The following is a 15,557-nucleotide window of genomic DNA, read 5'->3' as shown; positions in this document are numbered from 1 at the left end:
CAAACAAGATCTCCTGTATTTGGGCCGACTTGGACTCCACTGTTTTTGCAGGGTCTATGGAGGTGGTGTCCAACAATCTCTCTTGCAGTATTAGATTGGATCAGTTTCAATCTGTGACTCCTGAGGATGTGGACAAGCTGCTTGGGGCTGTGAGGCCTACCACCTGTTCTCTAGATCCTTGCCCGACTTGGCTGCTTCTATCTAGCAGGGAGATTGTTGGAGATGGCCTAGTTAATATCATAAATGCATCACTGAGGGAGGGTAGGGTGCCCCCTTGTTTGAAGGAGGGATTGATTAGACCACTCCTAAAGAAGCCTTCTTTGGATCACTTAGTGATGGACAGTTACAGGCCAATCTCCAATCTCCATTGGTTGGGCAAGGCGATTGAGAGGGTGGTGGCCGACCAGCTCCAGGCAGTCTTGGAGGAAACTGATTATCTAAACCCATTTCAAACTGGCTTTAGGGCTGGCTATAGGGTTGAGACAGCCTTGGTCGGCCTGATGGATGACCTTTACCGGGGAATCAACAGAGGGAGTGTGACTCTGCTGGTTCTTCTGGATCTCTTGGCGGCGTTCGATACCATCGACCATGGTATCCTTCTGGATCGCCTGGAGGAGTTGGGGATAGGAGGCACTGCTTTGCAGTGGTTCCACTCCTATCTCTCAGGTAGATTCCAGATGGTGGAGCTTGGTGACAGTTGCTCCTCAAAACGGGAGCTGTTATATGTAGTCTCCCAGGGCTCCATTCTGTCACCAATGCTTTTCAATATCTACATGAAACCGCTGGGTGACATCATCAGGAAGTTTGGTGCAGGGTGTTATCAGTATGCTGATGACACCCAAATCTACTTCTCCTTTTCATCTTCAGGAAATGGCACTCATTCTCTAAATGCCTGCCTACAGGCCGTAATGGGCTGGATAAGGGAGAACAAATTGAAGCTGAATCCAAGCAAGACAGAGGCGCTCATTGTGGGGACTCAGAATCTGAGGGATGAGTTAGATTTCTCTGTGCTGGGTGGGGTTACACTCCCCCAGAAGGAGCAGGTGCGCAGCTTGGGAGTACTCCTGGACCCAGGCCTCACCCTGGTATCTCAGGTGGAAGCCATGGCCAGGAGTGCTTTATATCAGCTTCGGCTGATTCGACAGGTGCGTCCATTCCTCGGAGAGGATGACCTCAAAACAGTGGTGCATCAGCTGGTAACCTCCAGGCTTGACTACTGCAATGCGCTCTACATGGGGCTCCCTTTGTACGTAGTCCGGAAACTTCAGTTAGCTCAGAATGCGGCAGCCAGATTGGTCTCTGAGGCAACCCGGAGAGACCATATGATGCCTGTTTTGAAACAGCTACACTGGCTGCCGATATGTTTCTGGGCAAAATACAAAGTGCTGGTTATTACCTTTTAAAAGCCCTGAACGGCTTAGGTCCGAGTTATCTAAAAGAGCGCCTTCTTTTAGATGATCCACACCGCACGTTAAGGTCATCTGAGGAGGTCCGTCTCCAGTTGCCACCAGTTCGTCTGGTGGCGACGCAGAGGCGGGCCTTCTCTGTAGCTGCTCCTGGGCTATGGAATGCACTCCTGGCAGAAATTCGTAATCTGAGATCATTGCTGTCCTTCAAGAGAGCCCTTAAAACGTACTTATTTGGCCTGGCCTTCCAGAGTTTTTAAATGATTAATTGTTTTAAACTGTTTTAAATTGTTGCCCTGATTTCCAGGGCTTTTAGCTGTTTTATTGGTTTTATTGTGTTTTAATAGTTTGATTTTAATTGCTAATTTGTTTTTAATTGTTTTTATCATGTTGTGAACCGCCCTGAGCCGTATCGGAAGGGCGGTATAGATCGATAGAAGGCAATGCTGTATTTCTCCAAATCCACCCTTCTCATTCTATCACCCTAGGCAGTCCTTTTGACATTTACTATCTCAGTCCATCTGGAAAATGAAGTTAAAATGCAGACGGCTTCCTTACCAAGGGATGTTACACCCAACTGTCAATCTGGTGGCATATGTTGTGTAATGCAGAATGCTAGAGTCATTTCTATTAATAATTGTTGCATTCTATCACCTGGTTGAAGCACACAGAATTGAATTAGGCTACACATGTGTTGCTGTGATATATCCACACTAAGACTTTGCACATTTGCAAATTTTGACCTCTTTTTAATTATTTTAAATATGTCATTGCGTTGTTTTTTTTAAAAATGCTTGGAAAGAGCAATGTCTTTCCAAGTGTTTTAAAGAAAACATGCTGAACTTTGCATGTGTGTGTACATACATGTGCATGCACACACACACACACACACACACACACACACACACACACCATTCTTCAAACTTGAGAAGAGATGTGAATATTTTGTATTTGGTATCTAAACTAGATAGCCCCCCCATGGGTGGAGGGCAACTCAGGCAATCTCCCCCAGGCAGGCCCCCATAATTAAGCCCCTCCCCACTTCAACTCCTATACATACCATTAATCTTTGCCCCAGCCCTACTACATTATTCAACAAAATTCTTGGTATTTGTTTAAAGTTTCCTTTTTTACAAAAAAAAAAAAGAGGAAATTATTTATCATAGTATATGATGCCATTGAATTGCAACATGTCCAAGGCTGTTTAGTTTTGGTCCTCCTGCAGATGTTGGCTTACAACTCCCATAATTCATAGCTATTGGCCACTGTGGCTGGGAATTATGGGAGCTGTAGTCCAAAGACAGCTGGGGGGCCTAAGTTGAGCAGGCCTGATGTAGGCCCTGACCCAACCATTATAAACTGGGCAAGGTGGAGCTACATGTAAGAATTTTCATGTGGACCATCCCTGCAGGAATTCTCATATGCACACGCACACACACACACACACACACACACACACACACGTCCTTATAGAGGGGTCCCAACATCACAACTGCCCCAGATCCCATAAATCCTCTGGACAACCCTGAGAATAGAATGTAAACCATACAATGAGAATTGCCCTGAGACTCTTCTGATTGTTTATTTTTGTATTTGGATAAAGATACCCAAGTACAGAATGCACTTGCCTTGTATCAGCTGTGAGTGATGTGTGCATGTTGAAATGATTTTCACTACAAAATAGATGGGTATGTCTGTTATATGTGTATCTCTTTTGCAACCAAATATAAAAAGTATTGCAAGGAGCAGGCTTCCATGAATCTCCTGAAGCAAAAAAAACAAAAACAAAAAATCCAACCACCACCACACATGTTTTTAACCTTGACAACACAACATGGTACCAGATAAGTACTATACATTGTGTCAAGTTGTACTCTACCCAGATACTGTCAAGTATGTTATGTCATTAGAGATTTTCTTTAGATTATAGGACATTCTTAAGAATCTAGGCAGAGGTACCCAACCTGTGGTCCTCCAGATTTTGCTAAACTATAACTCCTATCATCCCCAGCCACAATAAATTATAGCTGGGAATGATGGGTGTTGTAGTTTATTAGCATCTGGAGGACCACAGGACAGGTTGGAACCTCTGGTCTAGGGAATAAATTGCATTTAAACCTCTTGAGTTCTAAAGCTTGAAACTTGTTGGATCTTTATACAAATAATTTAATAATTTAGAACCATTAGAGGAATGAGAAGAATTTTAAATGAAATTTACCCAGCCTGTGAGAATTGGTTAAACTTCTTGAGGAGAAGGCAGGAGAAAGACACCCTATTCTTCATGCAAGCCTCTCTGAGTTGCCAAAGAACTAATTAGAATGGGCAATTTATTTTCCATTTTCAGTGCACCGACAAAAAGAAAAAGACTAAGCATATATGAATTTAAATAGAGATCATTAATTAATTATTTGTTGATTTATTTTCCAGTAAATCAAAGTATCCTGCTGCACTACGGTAGTAAGACACCACTTTGCCTTGTTGGAGGAAACTGGGGACGTAGGATCTTAGCCAAATATTCAAAATGGTAATGCAAAGGTATCTCCTAACCTATATGGGAGTGGTGCTCGCTTTATACCTTCATCACCTCGTCAGAGCCATTGAAGTCCCTCGGGATCGTAAGTGCACTGATTTATTTTCATCTTTCTCAGTTAATATCTTTAGGGAGTTGTGTGTTTAACTGGTTAAAGAAAAGGTTTGTGAACATTGCTGTTGTTCCTGAATTGTTTTATATGCTGTATCCCCGAGGAAGTTACCTCTCCCTTTCCTTTGCACAATTGCAGTCAGTTTCATGGCTGTTGTCAACCAAAGTGTATAGCTAGGTAAAGACTGGAAACTGTTACTTGAGCCAGAGAGAGGCTGGCTTCAGACATACACTTTAACAGCAGTTAACATGAACAAGAGTTAAAATTCCAAACTCGAAATAGTGCCACAGATGTACAACTAACAAAACTCCACTTCCAGGACGTTCTAGAAAGCTCCGCAGCCCAGCTGTGGGCAAAGTGTCACAACATCAGCAAAGTGGCTGCGATTTGCCACAGTCTCAATGGAGGCATTTCCTTCAAGTCCCGTAAGCTTCCTCAGGCAGATGACAGCTTAACTCTTTCCTCACTCTGTTCCTAGCTATGTTATCCTAATTAATTTTTTTAATTTAACGTTTTTTGACATTTTGTATTTTACAAACATCTTTCCCAGTTTCACCCCTCTCCCTTCCCCCCTTCTACTATACAGCGCCTTGCAGCAGGAATTAGTAGGAGATTTGTGTCTCTTTTTAAATTTCACGACAGAACAGGGGAGAGAGGAAAGGATGTGAAGGTGGTGCTGAATCTCAGAGGCAATTGCTGTCAGACAGAAGTGCTTAACCGCAATTATGGGCGAGTCTGCCTTTGGGCGTAACGCTTCAGCGGCAAAACTGCAATTATTGGCCACAAACCTTGGAGAAAATCTCAGGTCCCAATTGGAGTTTGCCAGGGCAAACTGGAGTTAACTTTTGAGCCTTAACAGGGGTTTTGTGTGTTTGGGCATACTAGAGTTATAAGCTCTGGCAGCTTTAACTGCAGTAAAGTGTACGTGTGAACCTGCTTGGTATTTTCAAGTTCTGCTGCTTATGGATAGGGAGGTAACATGAAAAAATGAGAAGAAATTCACACAACCTAAAACTTAAATGGAGTGTATGGCAAATTCAAAATGCGTGATTGGTGTCCATGTTCTCTGATCGTTCAGTTTTATGGCTCAATCATTGTTCCATATATTATGCAGATTGTAATGTTTTCTGCACTAATGACTGTCCAGTCAGCAAGAAAACCACTGAGCTGTGTGACCAGCAATAATGTATGTTACAATTGGGGATAGTTTAATTTTGATAATGTGGATTGAGCCTTGTGTTGTTTTGTACCACCAAATGTAAAATGGCTGAATTCCTGCTGTTCTTACTGAGTTTTGAGTGACTAGCAAGCTGATTGAGAAAAGAGAAAATAGCATCAAAGCAAACTTCCAGTATGAATGTCAAAGCCACTTGAATGGCTCAATTTGGTCTTTTACTCTGATCAGAGTGATGTTCCATCAGTGGGGACTCCTGTGATTTCCCCATTGTCATGGACGGACCACCATCTGGTGAAGGTAGGATTTGCAACCATAACCCTACAGGGATGAAAGACCCATTAGGTTCATCCTAATGAATAGAGGATTTCGGAGGATGGAATAGATCTGAGCAAGGAGGAGGAGTCTGGATATAAATGCACAGGATGAGGAGGGGAGGGGAATAGAAAGTGAAACCAAAAGTGAACAGAACATATTAATGCAGTCCTGAGGAAAACCTCCATTGTAGAAGGGAAACACCTATCATGGCAGCAAACCATAAAAGAGACTCCATTTGGTAATATTTTAATTAGGTTCTTGTAGCTGCCCAGTGAGGATTCCCCTTTACAAGTAAAGGGTGGGGGGATCCACTAAGGGCCGGTGGGAGGGGGCAGCGGTGAGAAAAGTAGATAAGAATGAGATTAATTAAATTTTTACACCACCCCAAACTTTCATCTCTGGGTGTTTTAAAACAAAATAAAACAGAAATTAAAACCTTAAAACCATTATTTGTTTTGAGGTTTAAAGCAAAGGTTTTAAACCCTTATTTCAGTAGGGAGTGCATTCCAGAGTCTTGGGGTGGAAACAGAGAAGGCCCATCCCTGTGTAGCCACCAGACAAGCTGGTGGCAACTGCAGACAAACCTCACTGGATGATCGTAATGGGCGATGGGGCTCATAGTGAAGAAGACGTTCTCTTAAATACCCTGAGCCTAAGCTGTTTAGGTTCAGCTTAGGTTTAGGCTATAGGAATGTGCACAAAATCTGTTTGCCAAGTGCGGTTCAAGACTGAACCAGACTCAAACTGGACTGGGCATGTTCAGTTTTGCCATTGTGAATGAGGGGCCCAGCTTGGCTTGAATTCGAGCCAGTTCAGGGGTTCTACAGTTAATTTTTTTAAAAAAAATTACTTACCATTTTCAGACCATTTTGGCCTGTTTTCAGGTCATTTCTGAGGTGGCGGTAGCCATTTTGGAGGCCGCCACGCATGCATCCTGGCCACTTGTATGGCCGGGTCATCACATTGGCCAGGACATATGCATGGTGGAGGCTGGCGGGGGAACCACCAGAGGCCTTCCTGGGGCAGCAGCAGCACACACACATACCCCGAGGCCACCAAACCTGGTGGTAAGTTAAAAAAAAATTAAAAATTGTATAACCTCCGAACTGGCCCCAAGCTGGCCTGAACTGAGCTCAGTCCACCTCGAGGGTGAGCCAAGCTGGACCAGTTTGATGTCGAACCAGCTCGAGGGTGAGCCAGTTCACACATCCCTATTAGGCTAATTAATTAATTAATTAATTAATTGTGACAGAGTCTGGTCAGTGAAATTCATAGTTCCATAAGCAAGTGTAGTAACCTGCAAGATACCCAAGACAGTCAGTATGGATTCATTGCTGAACTACCCTGGAAAGTTCTTGCCTAGCTTCTGCGATAACCCTGGGATTGTAACCTATAAAATCTGGTTGCATAAATGAGAGAGGGAGAGAGGGCAGTTCAAATAATTAAAGTACCTTCTGCATCAGAAGTTCTCCCCAATTCCTCTTTGGCTTTCAGCAGACTCTCCTAACACAAGATGTCTGTTTTTCTCTCCCAAATACAGCTATAAGGGCTTTTAAACTTTCTTTGATTAAAAACAATGCCAACATACCAGAATATATTACTTTTGGAAGTGAAAATGCAAGATACATGAGTTTTCAGGCGGTTTGCGACTGTTGGAATGGAAATAGAGGCTGTCACATGACAAACTTATATGTGCTTGGCATTACTTAATGCCTGTTGTTAATGAGTTGAAAACTTCATATATGAACTGCTTCTAGGCTTTTATGTCTAGCCCAGTCATATCTGTGTGTGTTCAGAATTGAATCACATTGCCCAAGTACGTTTGGGTTTGGGTAGGAAACAATATAGACTCAACAGAGATTCCTCTCTTGCATAAACATTGTTGCACAATGAACTTCTATGTAATTCTAAGCTGTTTCTAATTACCATAAAAGCATAGTTTCACCTTAACTAGATTTACATAAAGACAAGATTAATTTCCAGTCTACAGGCATATGAAGGCACTTGCAGATCTATCTGATCTACCACTGATAATTAGAAGTCTCAGCTATATGTGGTGTAGATTATTGCCATGGAGACTGTGTAGAAGATGATCCTTCAAGGACAGGAGACTATTTTCTCAGGCAGATACTGTCATCAAGAAACATGTGAAAATAATATTTATTAGAAAGGCATGCAGTAGAACAACATCAATCATGCCTTTTTGAAGGTTAATTATTCAAAAGATATTTGTATTCAAGAGGGTGAAAGAAACCTTTATTAACCTTTCTTAGTAATACCCCTCACAATATATTGCAGAAGATACTGTAGGCCAGGGTTGAACAACTTGAATTTGTATATGGTCCTGAACACAGCCAGCACTAGTACTGTGTTTTGTTGGTCACTCATACATAGCTTTGAAATGAACCATGACCTGACAGAAGTAGAACCATGACACAATAGGGCTCTTGAAGCTAGTATTCATTCAACAGCAGCAGGAATGGCCACAATGGAGAAAAAAAAGATCTGACTTCTGTTACAGATTGACTGATAAGGGTGTGGAACATGGTATATGCAATTAAATTGACAAATATCATTAGGGTAAGAGAAGGAAGACCAACTTATAGTTGTTTTATCAGAAAAGTGAGTAAGTTTGTGATATTCTGGAGCAATAAAGTTCAGGATCCTGTTCATACGTATTCTGCACTTGAAATAATGTAAGTAAAATATAGGCTAACTAGTAGGTGGGGCCTGTCACTGACCGGGCAGAGTCATTTTGCATAGATGACACTTATAGGAAAGTTCAAGAAATTAAATTTGTAGTATTTTTTTATTAATATGTTCTCAAAAGGGAAGTAAAAGAAGAGTTTTAAAAATTGTAGGATTTCAACTTCAAACATAATTCATTTTATTGAATAATGACCATATATTGTAAAGATCTGCTTTTCTTGGGCTTTATGTCATTTTGAAATTATTGATCTGATTATTGAGTGTTAAAAATCTGTTGAGAACAATAAGTTAAAATAGGATTATATTCAGAATTTCTTTTTAAAAATTACCCCCCCCCCCATTTAAACCTCCCCACAAGCATATTCTAGTGGAAAATGTAGTTCATTCAGCTAATTTCAACGGCAGGATTGTTCATGCAAAATTTTGTATCTGGAGGTAATTGTGAAGTCACAGAAGTATGATTTTCAGAATTTCTTCTAAAAACTACCCAAAACATTTTACATTCCCCTGAGCACATTCCAATGTAAAAATTAGTACATTCAGCTAATTTCAGTGGTAAGACTGTGTATGCAAAATTTGGTATCTGTCAGCCATTGGGAAGTATTACTTTATTTCACACAAACAAAAATGTTCTTCAAAATATATAATAGATATATAAGAGATGCACTGGTCTCTCCTTCTCCCAGGAGTGCTCTTTAGCAACCCTAAATATGTCCCAGGGGTCAGGGGGGTTGTGCACTTTTGGGGGAATGAGAGATTGGTGGAAATTGCTCCCCATGCACACACAGTGGCACTCCACATTACTGAATACTATACAGATGCTTTGCAAACAGAGCCTCCACACCATTAGTGGGACGATGGTCTCCGGATTTAACAGAAGTGATAATATTTACAATCATAAGGATTAGGGCCTTTTAATTATTGCTTACCCCAGCCTTTTATTCATTGCGTATTATGTATGCTGTAACAAATAGTGGGTTTAAGCCCAGCCTTTGTCTCAAAGTAAGGCCCACATGGGGGAAAGAAAAATTATTCATTTCCTCCATGTCTGCTCAACAAAGGGTGTTCCTTTAAAACTTAGCTGTTTCTTGGTAGATGTATTGCTGCCACCACGCCCACTTTTTAACAGACTTTAATCCCTCCCTGGTGTGGGTGAAATTCCAGGGAAACTCTCCTTCTTTTACCAACAGGAAAAAAAAAAAAAAAACCCCTCCGTGTGCAGCTCCCACATGGTGAGAAAACTTGGTAGGTTGCTGAACAATTAATATTGAGGCATTTTTGCACCAGAATAAACCCCTTTTCCTGAGTTAAAAATCCACTCAATTAAAAATTTCCTCAAAGGTAAAATGCAAAGAACAAAAAGAGAAAAACTTTATTCAAAATACTACAGACTGCTTCAGTCTGAGGCTCTCTCAGCTTAAATTTAAAGGTAAAAGGAACACTCAGTAACTACAAGAATACTTCAAAAAGCACCCTCAGATGATATTGGGCCCTCACACTTTAAAAATCGCAGTTACCCAGTTGCATAGAACATAAATGCAAGAAAATAGGGGTGTGCAATTCGGATTTTCGGTGTTTCAGTTCGGATCCAAATTGAAACACCCTCAATTTGTTTTTGGGTCTGAATCTGGCCCATCCAAATAAACCCAGATTAGATTCGGATCCAAATTAATCTGAATCGATTTGGATCAAGAAAACGAGTCCCAGGGCCAAAAGAGTGGGGTGGCGTGGTAGTGCCTAATGGGTGGAGGCTACCACCCAAGTTGCAGAGGGATTGGGCAAAGGGCTGATTTTGGGTGAATTGTTGAAGTTTTAGAGTCTTTGGGGCAGATTTGGGGCATAAAGTGTGATATGGGGCAGAAGAGTGGGATGGGGTGGTAGTGCCTAATGGGTGGAGGCTACCACCCAGATTGCAGAGGGATTGGGCAAAGGGCTGATTTTTTGGTGATTTGTTGAAGTTTACACGTCTTTAAGGTTTCCCCCCATAAGTTATAATGGAGGTTTCAGCAGCCCCATAACTGCACTTGGGGGGTGCTGGGGTTGCCCAGAGCGAGTGGTGGTGTAGTGCACATAGGGTGCCAGCCACCCCCATGGGTTTCTAACCCATGGATACAGGGTTCTGTTGTTTCTGAGGTGTTCTGAGTGTAGATTCTTTAGTAGCAAATGAGATTTTCAATACAAACCATGAATCCACTCTCATTTGCTACTCTTTTGGCCCTGGGACCTGGAATTCAAGTAGACATCAGATCAGACCTTTTTGCATTGAAGTCAATGAGAGGAAAAAAGGCTGGAAATTCAAATAGACGTCAGAACTCAAAATGGAGGAGGAAGAGGAAGCACTTTATTGGCCACAAAATGAAGGGCAGAAACTACAAATAATTGGAAGCCGAAACAGAGGTGATTCGTTTTGGCTCCAAAACATTTCGAGAGGGCAAGAGGGTGATTCGTTTCAGCAACAAATCACCCGAAACGAGCAGTTTCGGGTATAGATCATTCTGTACCCTAAATGTTTCACACATCCCTACAAGAAAATACAAAAAGCCCCCTTGAGAGTTTACATAGACTTTTACAATGCCCTAGTTGGAAAAGGGCATTGGCTCAGTTTGCCTTGATTTGTTATGTTACAAATAAAAACACAGTAAACCAGTTGTAAGGATTTGCATAGCACGAAAAGAAAGAAAATAGTCTAATGCAGGTTAGCTATCACACTATTTCTGTCTAAGTCTTTCTGAAGCCCAAAAAGCCCAAAAAGAGTAGCTGATCACCAGAGGTCAGTGCCTGTCAGTCAGGACAGGGTTCGCTTCTGGTTCACTCTTTACAGGAAAGGAAAGGCTGTTACTGCCTGATCGTTACATATGCATTGTTTTTGTATCATCTTTCCCCCAATAACTCAAGATGGTCTGCATAGAGTTCCCAAGCAATGTCCCATCCAGGCCCTGACCAGACCAAGACCTGTTCAACCTGAGGAAAGCTGTCACATCATCTGCTTTCATGTCATGCACTTAATGGTGCAGCAGGGAAATGACTTGATTAGCAAACCAGAGGTTGTCGGTTCAAATCCCCACTGGTATCTTTTCCAGACTATGGGAAACACCTATATCAGGCAGCAGTGATATAGGAAGAAGCTGAAAGGCATCATCTCATACTGTGTGGGAGATGGCAATGGTAAACCCCTCCTGTATTCTACCAAAGACTCTGTGGTCTACAGGAGTCAACACCAACTCGATGGCACACTTTACCTTTACCTGGGTACCTTTTTGGTTTGATTTCATTACAGTATCTGGCTTCCAAGCAGTGCAGAATGTCCCTGTTTTGCACAGAGAAGATTCTTCAGCGTGGCTGTTCCAGGGGCTACCCACACTTGTGCTAGCAGTATCATATGACCTTGTGCAAGATACCTGAATTATCAAATGGTGCTTTAGTAGGAGGTTGGCTTGAAGACGCAGAGTTTACACAAGGACAGCAAAGTTCTAAAACACATGAGCACTTGTGTTTAGTTTAAAGAAGTTCAGGCTTGGTGCTTCAGTATCTGAGTTGCTTCAGGCTTGGTCACAGAATTGTGCTCATTATGATCTGGAATTGAATTGAGACACTTAGTCTTTTAATATTGCATTTTCTTGAACTCCCTTTGCTGTTAAGCAATTACTTAGCTTCATTATATGGACATCAAGATTTTTACTTTGTGCACATAGCACTTGACTGCTTCTGATTCTGCTGCTTCAAAAAGACCTCAGCCTTTGTTCTGATATGTGAGCCTTCTGAAGTGAAAGGAGCAGGGGAGTCAAACGCAAGTGATTTCTTAAAAAAATAACTTTCTGTTGATATTTTTCCTCCTCCCCCTGAATGGAGTCATTTAGTCTTTCCAAGTGTAATTTGACCTTAGAAAAGTAAAGAGGTACACTCAGTACGTGTGCTATTAGTAGAGGAACACTAAAGGTTGCAGTGCTTTTAAAGTAACACTTTGCATTTCTAAAGCACCTTCCATCAAGGATTTTAATTAGTACTTCGCTGTTACCACTTAATTCTCACAACACTCTGGTAGGGCAGAAAGTGGATACCATTGGGTTTTTTTAATAGATTAGAAAACTATGATAGAGATTGATGCACTTGGAATGTATCACTCTTTTTATATGGTTGTGTTAAGTGCTTGAGGCATTTGACTGATTGCGTTTTTATCCCACTTTTGCCAGCTCATAGTTCTCCCCTCTCTCAGCTCATAGTTCTCTCCTCTCGCCAAGAGGCATCTTTTAAAGTGGTGGCTCTTTTATATTTAGCAGGGGAAGAGCAACTGTCCCTATCCAAATCCGGAACAGCATCCCTCCAGTGCAGAGGCGTAACTAGGGAAAATGGCGCCCGGGGCAAGCACTGAAATGGCGCCCCCCACGCCCCCCCCCGCGCCACAACATACTACATAATACTTAGGTTTTTCCTCACAAGCGCCCGCCGCCGCCAAGCCAGGCCACTGACTGGCCACCAGGTGCCAGCAAAGCAATGGGGGGGGCGCGGGCGGTGCGGAAGGGACCGCTCGTGGGGGATGGGCTGCCTACGCGCTCCCTTGACTGCTGCAGCGCTGCTGCACTGAGCAGGAAACATTTGTATTAACAAAAATTTTTTAGAAAATTAAAAATATTTTTTTGTCATGTCGGCGCCCCCCATGTGACCAGAAAAGATGGCGCCCGGGGCACGTGCCCCCCCTATAGTTATGCCTCTGCATCCAGTGGCTGTTACTGGTGTTGAGAACTTTTGTTGAAAAGCAGTATATAAATATTTGTAGTAGCAGGAGATGGCAGTGGTAAACCGCTCCTGTATTCTACCACAGACAACCACATGGCTCTGTGGTTGCCAGGAGTCGACACCAATTCAAGGGCACAACTTTACTTTTACCTTTAGTAAACGTTTGCAAGGTGTAAGGACCAATTTGCAGATATCTGTGACATGCATCTATTCACTGCAGCTCTGCCTGGTATCATCCATGCTGAAAATATGGAGAAACTGGTGCATCTAACCTTACCCCTGAAAACAGCACTATATGGTTTACTGGAATGTTTCCCAATTCTGGAGCTGCAATCTTAATCACACTTACTAGGGAGAAGGACCCATTTAAACTCAGTGGGACTTACTTCTGAGTAAACATGCTTATGCTTGCACTGAATGACAACTTGTGATTTCTGAACAGCTGAAAGAGGTCTCTAAAATGTAGGTTTAAGGTGGTTTGACCATTTTTGCGAAGTATTGTCTACTTCAAAGATTTCCTCATCATAGGAGCTTAACAGTATAGCAGGATGAAGGAGAAAAGAAGGGTGTACCAAATCAATGGAAAGCATGAAGGGATCTTACAAACATCTGTCTCACCCAGCTGGGCCCATTTCAAAGGTTTTGTGTTTTGGGGGAGTTGCAGAGAGAGGGAGGCATCCGGCTCTAGACTCCCTCTCTCCTTCATGCAAGCTGCTGGGGAATTGGATGTTTAATCTTCCTTTTATTTAACCTAGAAAGTGCTCTATCTCCCTTAGCCCTTCGGTGCCTGCCCATTGTTCACAACAGAGACTCAGCTAATTAATTCATCACTCCCATTTTTGAACTTGAAAGGCTTCAGGTTTTACTAAGTCGAGCAGGTGGTGCATAAATAGCTACAGCTGCTCAGGATTTATTGTAAGCGTGCAAATTGCTGACTCTCCAAGCAAATGAGCTCCCTTCCCTCTGAACTGCAGACCCCACAGGCCCTCCCTCCTTAATGGAGATTAGTTTTCCTACAGGTGCAGGATTAGAGGAGCTTTAGATCAAATTCCCACCAGTGAGGCCAGTGATTCCAATTTGAATGCCGAGGCCTTTCTCCTCAAAGATCTTGGAGATGTGACTGCTGATCTACCAAACCAGACTTCGTTATCAATAATGAAGCAAACAGTGTGTTGAGGAGGACTGATTCTTATGTACTATGTCATAGAAAAACTAAAATAGGGACTGGTTTGTGGGATGGACAGAGTGTGTGTTCAGAGACTGGCATGATTTCTGCAAGGGAAGTCCTGCCTGACCTACCTCTCTAGAATTCTAAAAGTGTCTCTAAACATACATATGGGGCAGCCCAGTAGATATCGGGCTGGGTAGATACTGGGTAGGGCTGCTGTTCACACAAGCAGCCCTACCCAGGCTTAGGCAGTCATACCTGAGTAGGGCTGCTTGTGTGAAGCACTGGGATCGAGGCTGATCCTGGCGCTGCCTTCCCCAATAGCCCAAGGTTTTTACCCCGGCTTTTATCGGGGTTAAAGGGTGCAAGTGCACCCTTTACCCTAGGTCTGGGGCCATGTGTATGCTCCGGCCACTAGCGCAAGCATGCACACAGGCACTTAGAGTACCCAGCTCTTGGGGGAATCCCTGGATGCACTGTGTAGCTTGCACGGTGCATTCAGGGATATCTGGAGGCCAGAACTCATTTTCCCAGCCTCCAGAGCTCCGTGCTACCAAGAGCAGTGTGGATCGTGTGGCGCATGAGCCACACGCCATGCACAAGAAGACCAATTGTCAGGGGGGGAAGGTAAACTTGGTTTTGCCTTCCTCCTGTGCCCTCCCCGTCCACCACAAATGTTTGTGTAAACAGCCTCATGATATACTTTCATAAGCTACAGGCTCCTAAGGAAACTTAGCAGTCATATGATAAGAAGACAGGTGCTCTTATGAGTCTGACTGAAGAATAGGAAGCAGCAGGTAGGAATAAATGGACTAAGTATGCACAGTGGGTGCTTTTGCAGCTACCAAAGATCAGTTTTGTGATTAGTGCAGTTTATAAATGATCTAGAGTCCATGAGGTCGTGAACTTTGCATTGTCATCAAATGGCAAAAGCCCAAGAGAGCTGCAAAATATCTCCCCAAGCTGAGTAAATGAGCAGGTAAGGTTCAGTGCAACCAAGTGCAACATGATGTATATGGGGATAAAACCAAAACAAACCACTCAGCTTCATATATAAGCTCATGGGGTCCAAATTGGCTTTGTCTACTCATGGAAAATATTTTAGTAGATCATGCTGGATAGTTCATGGGAAAACATCAGCTTGGTGCACTGTAGCAGTGAATAAGACAAATTCAGAGTTTTGGAATAATAAAGAAAGGGTCTGAGAATAAAACAGCAATTATTATACTACCCACATAGAAATCCATAATGCGACTGCATTTAGAATATTGTGCACAATTAGGATTTCCCCATCTTAAAAGGATACTGCAGAGCTGGAGAGAAGGTTCCTTCTCTTCAGCTCTAAGGTATCCTTTTAAGATGGGGAGGCCAGAACTGTGCACAGCATTTTAAATATGGCTGCATTA

The 15,557-nt window shown here is 42.6% G+C and overlaps 1 protein-coding gene across 25 annotated transcripts in view; it reads left to right on the top strand.

Moving 5' to 3' along the window:
- NFASC (neurofascin) overlaps positions 1-15,557 on the top strand; it is a 313,180-nt gene that overhangs the window by 150,872 nt on the left and 146,751 nt on the right. For all 25 annotated transcript variants that reach the window (XR_008306603.1, XM_053248157.1, XM_053248160.1 and 22 more), the window contains exon 3: positions 3,834-4,021. Coding sequence is in view for 24 of the 25 variants with exons in the window: in XM_053248157.1 (XP_053104132.1) it covers positions 3,928-4,021 (94 nt within the window). In the remaining variant the exon portion in view is untranslated. The remainder of the gene's footprint in view (positions 1-3,833; positions 4,022-15,557) is intronic.

The sequence above is a fragment of the Hemicordylus capensis genome, chromosome 4 (genome assembly GCF_027244095.1).
Source record: "Hemicordylus capensis ecotype Gifberg chromosome 4, rHemCap1.1.pri, whole genome shotgun sequence".
Taxonomy (NCBI): Eukaryota; Metazoa; Chordata; class Lepidosauria; order Squamata; family Cordylidae; genus Hemicordylus; species Hemicordylus capensis.
This window is presented reverse-complemented; position numbering and strand designations above follow the sequence as displayed.